This window comes from Pithys albifrons, chromosome 7 (assembly GCF_047495875.1).
Source record: "Pithys albifrons albifrons isolate INPA30051 chromosome 7, PitAlb_v1, whole genome shotgun sequence".
NCBI classification, from domain to species: Eukaryota; Metazoa; Chordata; class Aves; order Passeriformes; family Thamnophilidae; genus Pithys; species Pithys albifrons.
This window is the reverse complement of record NC_092464.1, coordinates 10743330-10756951: the sequence shown is the minus strand read 5'-3', so window position 1 is coordinate 10756951 and position 13622 is coordinate 10743330. Positions and strand designations below refer to the sequence as shown.

Genomic DNA, 13622 nt, shown 5'->3' with positions numbered 1-13622 from the left:
CCTTTTAATACATAATACTCACATTACAGCACATACAAGACATTGAAAAGGCAACTCTTATGTATTCTGATTCTTAGCTAAAAGCCAGCATATAACCTCTTTTATTTCTATAACAAAAGGCATGGGCTAACATGTCACTTAACAACATACTTTATATGTCTTGTGAGGCAAAGACCAGATCCTGGCATAAGCTGCCAGGAAATAACACGAGGAGGCCTTAAACTGTTGGTCCTCTATTGAGATGTCGAAAAAAGCACGCTTGGGGGGAAAAAAAATTGCTAATACAGCTATTGATCTGCACTGGGGTAAGGTCCACCTTGTCAGGGATCACTTCACTCACCCCGTATCTGCATGGGCTTTTCACGCGTGCCTGGCTTGAGGGGACCGCGCTCAGTATCTTAGTGGTTTCACCGGCAAAAGGCACCCCAGTGCAGGCACCGACGTCTTGTCGAGACGTGCACTCGGACTCCCCTGGTCTGCGTGGCAGGAGGGGTTCTCCAGCCTCTTGAGGAAGGCAGCAAGGGGTGAGTGCCGTCCACTGCCCGGGAGTGTCGGGGGAGCATCTGCAGGGCCACGGGATGGGCGGGGGCGCGTCCCGGTTGAGCGGAGCGACTCGCACTTAATGGGGGGAGCGACGGCGGCGGCGAGAGGAGGAGGAGGAGAAAAGGAAGACAGGGACTGTGGAGACGCGGGCGGGCAGGAGCCGGGGGCTAGAGGAGGAGCTGCGCGCAGAGCGGCGGCGGGAGCGGCGGGGCCGGGAGTGCCGGAGGGCGGCCGGAGCGGGGGCAGGTGCGGGAGCCGCCCATCGCTGCTGCCCGCGGGGCGGGGGCGCCCCGGCAGCGGCCCCCGGGCCCTATGGTGCCGCGGCGGGACCCGCACCCCGCTCGCCGCCTTTGCACGGCGCCCGCGGAGCGGCGCGGGGCAGCCGCGCCCGCCGGACCCCGCACTCGGCGGGCATGAGGAACCTGCCGATCCTCCTGCTCTCGCTTTGCTGGAGCCTGGGCCGGGTAAGTCTGAGCGCACCGGCGCGGGGTGACGCTCCCTCCGGACCGCGGGCGAGGTGACCCTACGTCTCTTCCTTGAGGTGCCTGTGCGGAGCCCCCCGGGCTGGCCGTTCCCCGGGGCGGGAGGCTCAGTGGCAGCTGCAGCACGTGCGGAGGCTCCGGCCACGCCGCACGCACTTCGGGACACCAGTGCCTCCCGCCGATCGCCCTCACCGGGAGCCCCCGGACGGGGATGTCGAGGGGAGCGTGTCCGCAGCCCCCGCCGGGACCCTCCGCGCTCCCGGGAGGGCTCCGTGCCCGTGCCCGCAGCCGCAGCAGCCCCGGGCGCCCCGCAGGGCCGGAACGGCTCCGCGCCGGCCCGGTCCCCATCCCCGCGGAGCGCTCACTTGGTCCCCACAGTTTTCCCGTTGGCCGGCGGACACCACTAGTTTGCGAAGAGTTTTCACGGAGCGCTGCCCGGAGCGGTCCAGGGGGCCGGCGGCGGTCACCGTGCGGAAAAAGCCCGGCATCATCAGCTGCTCTGTAGTACGTGCAACCGGGACAAAGTATTCAGAATATTGAAGCCTTCTTTAGGACGCCTGCTTTTAACATCGTTATGTTTTCAAGCCTTTCCTAAGTATTTTGTAAAGGTCAGTTATGTTGATGGAAACATGATATACAAAAGAAAACATCTGCCTTCTAAATCTTTCCAAAGATTGTTACTGTATAACACCAAAAGTCAGGAAACAATGCTGAAGGTGAGTGTGAGCTGCTTGTCAGAGAAAATGTTTATCCGTTAAAACTGCTGGTCTGGATGCCTTAGAATTTGTTAAGCTGCTTAAAACACAGAGAGACTCCTCATCTGGATTTTCAGCTAAATGTGTACCTTTACACTGCTCAGCAGACATGGCTCTCTATTCACTGGTGACAGTGCTGTTGGTTAAGCAGAGCAAAAGGTGGGTGAGCAGAACTCCGAGAGTTGGTGAGTGCTCTCAAAGTCCATTTTGGAGTTCTTGACGTGTTTCAGGACGTGGCCAGAGCCACGTAGTCTTGAACTGTAGATCTCTTTAGCCTTGTGAAATACATTTGAATGAAACAGGTGTGTTAGAGCACGGTATCGCACACTTCCACAGGCATCCCAGGTTTGAAAAGTAATGTTGTGTTACCTTTGGGTACTAAGAAGTTTATGTTTTCAAAGTAACCTTCACTATCACATCACTGACACTGGAAACTTACAGTTCTTTTGGAAGTATGAGAGAAGCTGTTTATTCGGCAGGTTTCTTAATTGCAGTAGCTGCTTTGATTTATCTCTTATTTAACGTTTCTATTTACTGAAACCTACTTTTCCAAGACCCAGTAATCGTAATACTTTTTGATGAGAAAGAAATCTACTGTCAGTTACCAAATGTTTGCAATTGGAAAAAAAATAGCCAAAATATGTGACATGAAAGGAAAATGCTATTAAAAACATTATATGTACAAGGGTCTTTTATTTTACATGAGAGCTAGGTGCAAAGTAGATAATACATAACAAAAGGTAGATATTTTCAGTATAATGGTGAACTTTCTAGTATAAATTCTAGACATTCTAATTTATGTTAAACATTGGTCTTTAAAAAGAAAAAATCTGCACTGAAAACATAAAATTTCAATTGTCAGCACAGGAAAGATGGGGGAAAGAAGGTAAGGTTCTGATACTGTAGGTAGTGAAATGAGACATTTGAAGTGAGAGAAATTTTTTTGAGTGTTCATAACAGCTCCTGCTGTTATGAGTATTACACTGTATTTTTAAAAGCTGTGAAAGTGGCTTGTCCACAAGAAGACTGCAGAACCACCAGGTTCTCAGTCCTAGCTTTGGGTCCAAGGTTCTGGGTCCACAATCATGGTTTGATTAAGTACTGCCATTTGAAAAAATTACTGTGTCATGCATAAGAGATTGTTACCAGATTCTGTTATTGTTTAAAAAAAAAAAGAAAAGGTGAAGAAACTTGGAAAGTGACCACCTTTTTCTTGGTAACTACAACTGTGAGGATGTGTGAAGTACAGTATATTCCCATTTTATTTATTCAAGATATGATTTCATTTAATCAAACTGTTCCATCAGCTCCAGTGACATTTCCAACATTGCCATTGCTTGCCTGCTACAGTAATTCCTCCTGTGCACTCTCTTACAGACTCCGTGTATTTACTCTGTGAGGCTCTGTCTGCCTCACTGAATCCAACTGACTCCAGTACATCTTCCCAGGGTCTTGTTTCTCTCCCCAGTACTGCAACATTCCTGTTCATCCCATGGACATATGTAACCTTTTCAGAAAACCAAAGAACTGAGAGCAGGTCTTAGAATGAGTAAAGGCATTAGTGCTTTAAATAAGTAGTGGGGTTTTCTTCTTGTGTAGCACTTGCCTGAATCAAATAATCATGCTCTGGGACCTCCAGGAGATAAAATATGCATGGTGAAACAGGGAAGAAAAGCAAAATTTACCATGTCAAAGAGAATGTATTTTGGTCAATTTCATGCTTTGTGATTTGTATTAAACTTTCAGCTTCTAGTTTACTACAAAAAGAGGGGGGGGAAGGTGAATATGTTTACTCTCCTGCTTCAGTTTAGCTCACAGTTTTCTGAAGAAGGTGTCGTTACACAAAATTGGGGAATGCACTAGAAAGCTAAATGAAATGCTACAGTAAGGAGCCAGCAAATGCTATGGCAGATTATTTCAACATTTTGTTCTGAAATGTCAGTGTGTGAGAAGCTAAAATGGGCATTGAATGTGTCTGAAAAATGCTTAGCACATGCTTGGTCAAAACCCGTGCCAGTTAAAGTTGTGGCTTTCCTTATTGGTAGTTATGTTCTTCATAAAGCATTTTAATTCACATTTCAAGACATAACCTGTTTGTTGATTTGACACAGGTGAGTGGTATCCATCCAGAATGCAGATTTCAGTTGGAGATTCACAAGGAGGAAACAAGGTGTATGGAACTTCTAAAGAATGCAAAGCCAGTGGACTATAAAGGTAAGAGAAGATAAACTGTAATGTACAGATAACTGGAGTACTAAAGATTTTCTCCCTTTACTCTCTTTATTCTGGGGTTGCAGAATCCATACTTGTCTATACTGTACTGAGGATTTATGGGTTTTTTTAGCATCTGGGTGATTTTGCATTAAAGGCACAGCTGCAGCAAGAATGTTGTGAGAGGAGTGTCAGGTGCTGGGTGGCACAATAGGTGGGAGCAAATGCATTCTCATGTGTTAAAGTGTTGCTGCTGGTATTTTTGACTGGCAGAGGATTGCAGGCTGGTGATGGTGGGACCAGCAGAAAGAACAAATCTGAGGGAAAGCTGAAAGCCTCAGAGTCAAGCATCTCTCTCTAGTTATGGTTGGAAGTAAAGTACTAGTGGTAGGAGTGATCTCTGGGTTTCCCTGGCAGACAATGTTCCAGACAGCAGATCACATCCACACCAGAGTACCATGGAGTTGTGCAAAGGGAAAACTGGACAGTAGTGTTACATCCAAAAAATAAAGTCTGCTACTTTATTTTTTTATTTTCTTTCTATGTAGAAAGATCAAAAGATAGCAAACTGTAATTCAATTGAAGAAAGAAGGAAGAGTAACTGTAGTTAATTGTTTTTTAGATTTTATTATATTTCTTTGCTACATTTTCATGTGAGCACAACAAAAGTTGATGGAAAAATGATGTTTTTCTTGTAAGTTGAAGCTGGTAGCAAAGCCATTTGTTCAGCAAGCATACTACAAAGAGGACAGATAAACTGTTTCTTTTTGTGTTCAGTCTGTTTGAACACACTCTGAAGATGATTATGGGGCCTCAGAGACTTGCCATCTGCAGTGTCCTTTGAGCATAAACATGAGGTTCAACTCATGTTGCTTTCTCCACTTCTCCTCAATTTAAATGTGTAACTCCCTCAGTGCACACTCTGATATCAATTTGTGTGCCACAAAATAATTCAAAGGATCATCCAGAGTTTGTATTGTACTATAATTTCTTCTTTGTATTAATCCATATAAGTAATTAGAAAAATGCAAAGTCTTACTGGAATAATTAATCTAGATATATTTTTTTTGTTTATATAGGTGGTGAGGAGAGATGGCTGTTACATAAATAGTATTATTGTGAAACCAGATGGAGAAATAATTGGTAGCTCAGCTTAATTAATGAAATCTTGAATTAATAAATTCTCTATTAGCTGTTATATGGCTTTGAAAGTCAGGCTTTCCTCAGGATATTCTTTAGTGATCCAGATGCTAGGCTGCTCCAAGGGTATACTGGTGATGCACACCAGTTTTATTTTGGGTTCCCTAGGGGAAGAAATAAGTTTTCTGTCAATATTTTCTCCCCAGCCTCTTTTCACTGGAAGGAGGGTGCCTCCTGAAGGCAAACTACTGTGAAAAAACTTCATGTTGAAAGGGCACAGTATGTCTGGTGTTGATTCAATGGTGCAGATAGTGATAAAACAGCAGCATTTATTGAATGCCTGTCTGAAATTAAAGGAATATTCCATTTTGTTGGAGACTGGAATAAAGTCCCTCTGGTAACAAACCTTTAAAACTGTATGTTCAATGTTACATGAGAATTTATTCTATGCTTTATGTTACAAATACCCTTACCAAGAACCTTTAGAGAACAGCCTATGTTAAATATATGCATTTGCATAACAAAAATAGCCATTCTTTGTGTGTCCTTTTCCTAAAACTCTCTATAGTCATACAAAGATGTGATGACTATTTTGGACAGTAATACTCTGACTGCTGATACAGAAGAATTACTAATGAAAATTGGCAAGCTGGCAAGTCCTAGCTCTACATGTAACTTGTAGTACATTTGAACCATAATTCTTTATAATAAATTCAGAAATGTAATTCCACTTTCTCCTGAATGGGAAAGATGCTTATACAGCCTTTGTCACTCTTTCCTGATTTTAGTGTGTGCTACCTGACTTACAAAAGCTGTAATGAAGTCTTGAGAAGGTACTGTCTTGAATTTGGAAAAAGGTTCCCTGAGATTTTCCACCAAGGGCTTGGGCCTCCATTATCAAAGTCAGTGGGAACATTTTGATTAACTTATTGGGCACCTGAGAAATCTTCATACCTCTATGTGACATTCTCCAGAATTTGCCTGGCATGCACAGCTCCTGAATTTTGGAAGATCCAAACTATATGGGACAGGGAGTTTCTCCTTTGACCTGGATGGCAGTTATATATTGACTACCTCATCTAATCTGCTCAGCTCCCAGTTAGGAAGACAGACAGGAAATACTTAAAGGCAGTTGAAGTTGAGGGTGTTTTTACATAATAAAATGATCTTGTAGTCATCTTGCCTGAGCTGCCTCATGACGTGGGGTAAAGAATTTCACTAAGTAATTTTTATAGTGCATCTAAAATCAGTGACTATGGAGTCTATAAATGACTTAATAAAGCAATAGTGTGTTTTCCACGGAAACACTGTATAAAGACTGTGCAAATATCCTTTGAACAATGCCAAGGGTATACTAAAACCACAGGACCCAGTTGGTCTTAGACATCCAGATCTCTTGCTTTGCACCCTTTGGGGGATTTTCAGGGATTATCACATACTTTTCCATGAGTGGACAGCATTACACCCCATTTAGGGAAGCTCTTCAGGGAAGATCAGTCTCCAAAAGTATGTGGCTTCCTCTCTGTAGTGCCCTTTATCACATCTAGTTGTTCATTTTATGAAGATTGCATTAGCTTCTATTCACATTTGTTTTCTTCTCTCCTCCTATAATTTGGCCCCTAAAATGTAGATGCACCTTAACTGGGAGCCTCAAAGAGTATTTTTTTTACACACTTACTTTTGACAGGCAGATGAATTGCATTTTAAATACATGGAAAAAAACTTACTTGATTTTTATCTGCTCCCCATAGTTTGTCTTCTCACAAAAAAAAAAAAAATTAAAAAGCTCACAATAAAACTGATTGAAAATACATAAAAATTGTCCTGCTGCAAATTTCTGCCTTTATTCAGCATTTAGAATTTTTCCTTATAAAGTAATTGACTCATTTCTGTTCACCTTTAAATGAAAAATCAAATCTTAAAGTCAAAAATGTTAAAATCAGTCAGTAGACTTTTTAACAGGGGCTTTAACAAAAAGTTCTAAAAATATTTCACGATGGAAAAATGAAGTCTTGGGGTTTTTTATTCATCTTGGACTGAATGGCTGCACAGTTAAATGTGTCTTTTTGGATCTTGCTTTCCAAAATGTGTTTTTGTGAGACCCATATGTCAGACAACATTTTTAATTTCAGATATGACATGCTAACTTTGAGGAAGGGATGTAGACAAAAAGAAAAAATGGCTTTGGAAAGAATTTCATAAACCTCTCAAAGAGAAGCTTCATAATGCAGCTAGTAATGGGAAATTAAAATAGATAGGACTACCAAAAATATGTCCTTAGTTATTCATAAATTTAAAGCAAGAGGGACCAACGTTGCTGTATAATCCAATCTCCTATTAGGATTTCACTCAGTGATTCCACCACTGAGCTCATGATCTTGTGGAGGACACAAAGCACATTTCTCTGAAAGCTCTTCTTCAAAAGAGTGGGATGAATACTTAAATGTTGGACCCATGGCAAATTGCCCAGAAGTTCATTTATCTGACTAACTTAGTGATTAAAGTTATTTCTCCAGTAAGAAAGGTGCCTATTTTGCATTTACACACATCCTCACCCCCACAGGTCTGTATATAACACACACCCCTGGGTGGAACAAGGCCAACCTGGAGATCACTCTCTCCTCCACATCAGTAAAGAGAAGACTTACACAAAGCCAGATGGGGCCTTTCTTTTCCTACATGAAAAGGAATGTCCTCAAGGTTCCCCTTTTTTAATCCTCCCTATCTCATCAAGGTCTTGCACAGGTGTTGTTTGGGTTTGCAGCTATTTTTTCTGCAAAATGACTCAGAATTTCCGTCCCAGTGTTGCTTACAGTCATCTGAGGTAGCATTCAAAGTGGAATTAAATGAGATAGTGGGATCGTGGAACTTCTTTCATGCAGCACCAGTAGCTCTTGGCAGAACAACTTTAGCTTTCTTGAATCTCTGTGCTGCTGCTTTTCTAGCTGTAGTACAGACATGCTGATACTTTTTGATTCACACATTTTTTTATGAAGGGATCCAAAGGGGCTGCTTTGGATGTTTGTCTGTTTGGCTTTCACTAATTGAAGTGTCATCATTAATGACACCACATAAAAGTGATCATCATCATGGTGTTGACAATGTCTGGGCTTTGTGGAAGCTGTTCTTAAATATTTGAGGTTAGAAGAGAGGCAGAGCTGGTTCATCTTCTGAGTAGACTGGATGAGAGAGGTGGAAAAGAGCCTTGAGTGAAAGGAGTTGTCTACTGAAAAATAACCAACAGGAGATAAAATGGTGAAGACAAGAAAATGTCCTGATCAGCTTCGTTCAAACATCACACAGGATAAAGGTTACTAAGACAGACAATAGCAAACTCTTTCAAAAGAAGAGAGGCAACACATTTTCACAATTATTTTGAAGACCTGAAATTTTAACTCCACCTGAAACATAGATAGAATTCAGCAATAGACATTAATGAATGGAATTTATAGTCCTGAAGAAGGAAAGAGAACAGCCATAAGTAAATTTATTGTTTTCCAGAAGATTCTGAAAGAAAAACTGCCTCACACAGTTTTGCACTTGAGTCCTGGTAAAGGCAGCTGTGCCCATGGCAGTCTGATCTCCATGACATCCAAAGTCCAAATAGCACAAGCTAAAAATCTTGAATACCAAAACACTGATAAAGCTCCAGCTAATACAACAAGTAGCACATGGATAAGATATATAGAAACTAAGAGAAATATATGGTCCTAGTACTTTGTGGAGACTTATAATATGTTTATATGAACTGGAGGTTGATATTTAATGGTGATTTTTGAAGAATGTACAGCATGTCAAAATTGGGGCAACATGAAGGTTCCTCTTACAGTTTTGACTATACATCCTTTCTAAGAAGAGAAAATGGTGTTCTCATGGTATGATTAAGATGCTGTCCAGTCATACAAAAATAAATGCTCTTGTCTCCAAAGGACATTGTAAGTAATTGTAAAGCAGGATTTCTTGGAAAATTTGGATGAAAATCAATTTTCTTTCTTGAAAGGGTTTTTTCAAAGTTTTTAGTTGGTAACTTTTGTATTTCCCTAGAGAACCCTGAAAGTATGTAGATTACATTAAATTTAAAATTGGTTAATAGATTTTTGATTCTCTAATGGGTAACTGTTTTTTTAAAAGGGAAATAAGGCATTTCTTCTGAAGTGTTCCATTTAATGAAAAGCCAGAAAATCCTTAGAAATCTCAGAAAAAGTATTTTTGCCATTCCTGGTAACAGAACTGACTTTTGAAGAACCTATGAACTGCAAAAATTTTAGATATGAATATGATATAAACTCTTTTTGTTTGATCATTCTGTTTAACTATTTAAATCTGATGCATACTGTAGACTTCCAAAAATCTGTATGCTGTCTCTTGAGTAGTGTTTGTTGACTGGCAATTAAAAATTTTCACATTGGCATTTCTTCAGTATTTCTGAATAATTGGAGCTGCCTCTTGACTGCTTTGCAGCCAGAGTTTTCATGTACATGTGACTCCAAGCAGGCTGCAGGCAGAGGGGCTCTGGGGGGCCCAGGGCAGGCAGGGGCCATCCCATTTCCAGCCAGGGCAGCCCCAGCCTCAGGCATCTGTCACCTCCCTGCGACAGGGACAGCTGTGGACATTAGCCTGCAGGTGGAGGGTCAGGAGCCAGCCTGGCACAGGGAACCAGAGTAGGGGACAACCCAGGGGTAGCCAGGCAGAGACAGGCACAGCTCTGCTCCGAGGAGACTGAAATCAGGTGTTGTCACAGCATGGCTGGAGGTCCAGATCGGAGCGTGGAAGGGGCTCTGGGCAGGGCCATTGCAGCCTCTCAGTGCACTCAGGGCCCTGACAAAATCAGATGGCAAATAACTTCAGTGAAGTATCGTGAAGCAACAGCTCTTTTGCAACTGTCCTATTCCTGTTGCCACTCTGAGCATTTCTGCTGCTTTTCTTCCAGTTTCCCAGCCTGCTATTCCTCTAACACCTCCTTTTCCTTTCTCTTTTATCACTTGTATGAAAACACAGAAAGAATGTCAGTCCATACATGTTTCTAATTCCATGCAACCTAATTTATGTGCTGCAGTGTACCTGCAGTCTAGAACTCATTGCCCATAAGAGGTGGAATGGCTCCTGTTCTGTCAAGTATGAAAATGAAAACCTTTGCGTTTGAAAAATAAACCCGGGGCTAGCTGTCGACTTTCTAACTAATTTTGAAAGCACCCTCTTGCTGTTTCATGTTTCATGCATGCCTAGACAGCTTAAAAATGCTAAACCTCTCTTGCAAGTGGCAATTTTAAAATCCAAATGCGAAGTGCCACCTAGTGGTTTTATCTATATATAAAATGTGTCTATAAACAAAATTTCCCAGTACAAGCCCGACGTTTCACATCTTTATAGATGAAGAAGCACACGTAGGTAAGCAAACTTGTTGCTCAGACACTGGATCTCAAGTAGCAGGGTGATGAATGTGGTGGCAGTACTTATGTAAGCTGAAGAAAATGAGAAACAAAATGTAGTTTATAGTCTGTTATGTTTCCTTTCATTATGAAGTATCTGCAAATGCATCACAAGCATGCAAGACCAAACATTCAAATAAAGTAAGTGATCTCATTGAAACGAGCTAACAACAGCATCTGCAGTATCATCTAGAGGAACAGGAGGGATGGTCAGTAGACAAGTGACTTTTGAGCAAGTAATTGAGCAAAGGTTTTCTGGGAATTTTTGTTGTTTCCTTGGATATGCTGAGAAATAAATGATGCAAATGAAGAGATTGTAAAGGGATGGTTACATGTAGGGTGCAGTAGTGTTCTTCTGGACACCACAGAAAAAGGGATGAAGAACTATTTTTACCTTTGCCAGTTTTATTAACAGTTGTCATGGTTTAACCCCAGTCAACAACCAAGTACCACGGGGCCACTGGCTCACTCCCCACCAGTGGGATCAGTGAGAGAACTGGAAGGGGAAACTCATGGGTTGAGATAAAGACCATTTAATAGGGAAAGCAAAAACTGCACACACAGTAAAAGCAAAGCAAGGAATTACTCTACTACATCCCATGGGGAGGCAGGTGCTCAGCCATCTCCAGGACAGAGGTGCCCATCACATGTAACGGTTACTTGGGAAGACAAACACCATCACTCCAGAGGTCCCCAGTTCCCTCCTTCTTCCCCCCAGCTTTACATACTGAGCATGATGCCGTATGGTTTGGAACATCCCATTGGCCAGCTGGGGTCACCTGTCCTTCCTATGTCCCCCCCATCCTCCCATGCACCCTCTACTTCCTCACCAGGATGGTCGTGCAAAGAGCAGGAAAGGCCTTGGATTGGGAAAGCCCTGCCCAGCAATAACCAAAATCTCTCTATACTACTAGCACTGTCCAGCACAAAGCCAAAACACAGCCCATAGTAGCAACTGTGAAGGAAATGAACTCTGTCCCAGCCAAAACCAGCACAGTAGTTAAAGAAGAAGAAAAATAATATATCAATAGACATGCAGAAAAGGTGAGGAGTTCACACTGATCAAGAGCTGGACTGGTTTCGTACAGGTTCATATCAAAGTGAAAGGACAAAACCACTCAGTGCTTGAGAATTTGTTGAAGCAGCATGCAAGCATAGACTAAATCCATGAATGAATATGCAAGAATCAAGGTATACAATAATATACTTTTGGATACTTAGAAAAATATTATAAATATAGAAAATTGCAGACATATGAAATAAACATTGCAGCAATTTAAGTTTTGTTTTAAAAAGTGAGACACTTTCCATATCAAGGATCATTTTACTGGTCAAATTCTTACCAGAGCTAAAATTTAAAACTTATTTAAAGTTAAAATCATAAATATTTTCCATCTTACTTGATTAATAGCCTTCAGAGACAGATGGAAACAGACCCATATATGTGAGAGATGGATAGAATTTCCAGAGAATTAGAGTTTATATGATGGTTTTAGGAAAGCAGCAGTGATGGATGACAGTCCAGAAATCCTAAGACTGAATGAATTATTGGCTGGACAGAGAATTGTAGAGAGTGAGTAGAGAGGAGAATATCAAGTTTGATCAAGTAGAAATTCTGTGTACAGAAAGAGAAACATTTAGGATAGCATTTGCCACACTTTAATTTTCCACCAGTGTGGTATTTAAAGCACCATAGACTGCTTTGTAGTCACTGCAGTTGTTGGGAGCAATCAATCTGTCCTAATTTCACGTGTTTTGGGATGAAGTGAATCATTCTCTGTCACCCTCTGACACATGTCATTGCATATGTCATTGTTGTAAAAGGATATTGTGGTGGGTGAAGAGCAGTATCCACTTGAGGACCTGATAAACTCACCAAGATCTCCAGTTGTGCCACATCTTTCATTTCTAAGATCAGTAGGAAATTAATTCCTAATTTGTGTTATGCGCAATTAAGCTCGTGATGTACAAAAGAGATACATTGATGGGATGGAAGAGACAGACTGATGCAAGTACAGTAAGAATGGACTTGTTAATTGTATCACACCTTTGCATGAAATTATATTTTTGTAAGAAGAAGGCATGTGACTGCAATATTGCTAAAAATCTGCAGTAATTGGAGAAGGGGACTATGAGTGACCTGAAAGCCCAGAAAGGTGTATAATTGTTTAACAGTTGTACTTCTGGCAGCACACCAGTAACACCATCATTTCAGCATTCAGACCTAACCTGGTTTTCAGACCCCAGTGTAGTCATTCAGTGACTAAACTCCTCCAGGACATTTCAGCAGTTTTCTTGAATTTCCTGTACCACAAAAAGTAAGCCTGTAAATACACATAACCTGAGGCTTAATATTCTTGGAATTGTGATGACAGCTACTCCAGTTTCACTCTCATGATTTTTGATGCAGTCGAATGTAGTCTAGATGTAAGAAATGCATCTTTGGTAGTATTTCATCCATTTGATTTAAGGAGTCTGAAAAAGTATCATTCTCTCCTGTGCCACAGACACCTGCAAAGTCCTAAAGTACTGAGGCAAAAGAGGGTAAAAAATGCATTCCTCAGAAACCATTAGTGACTTGTGAAGTTGTGAACACCAAACACTTGTATACTGAGTTCCTTCCAGCATGCCAACTTCAAGGTTTGCTACAAATTGTGTTGATTAATTTTGGTAAGCATAGGACTTGAACCTCATTTTTTCTATGTAATATTCCATTTAATTGAAGCTTGAATAAGAGTTTTAAGTGGGGTTTGAGGAAAATGTACCAATGGAGCTCTGAAGTCCGCATTGTTCAGTTGCCTGTTCAGTAAAACAGCCCAGTCCATACAGCAGCATAACAAACATTTATAAAGGTCTTGGAGGTGCTTGCACATTACTGTAGCAAATCTACCACCTTACAGAGAATGTGTTAAACAAAAGGGAAAATTTATGAAAGTCATCAGCTTCTATGGGTGTGCATCAACACTTTCATGACTCAGCTCTCACTTTTAGTGGAAATGGGGATGAAATAAAGAGTTCTGACGTATCACAAGATGATGATTATTCTTGTGTACTCCAGGGCT

At 41.6% G+C, this 13622-nt stretch overlaps 1 protein-coding gene across 3 annotated transcripts in view; it reads left to right on the top strand.

The window, feature by feature from the left end:
* Positions 1 to 420: 420 nt before the first annotated feature.
* Positions 421 to 13622, top strand: part of VIPR2 (vasoactive intestinal peptide receptor 2) — a 55473-nt gene continuing 42271 nt past the window's right edge. For 2 of the 3 annotated variants that reach the window (XM_071560214.1, XM_071560213.1), the window contains exons 1-2: positions 754 to 1007; positions 3892 to 3994. In XM_071560214.1, coding sequence (XP_071416315.1) covers positions 957 to 1007; positions 3892 to 3994 — 154 coding nt within the window. In that variant the 5' untranslated portion in view covers positions 754 to 956. Of the gene's footprint in view, positions 525 to 753; positions 1008 to 3891; positions 3995 to 13622 lie in introns of those variants that run through there. The other variant, XM_071560215.1, reaches the window with a different exon arrangement.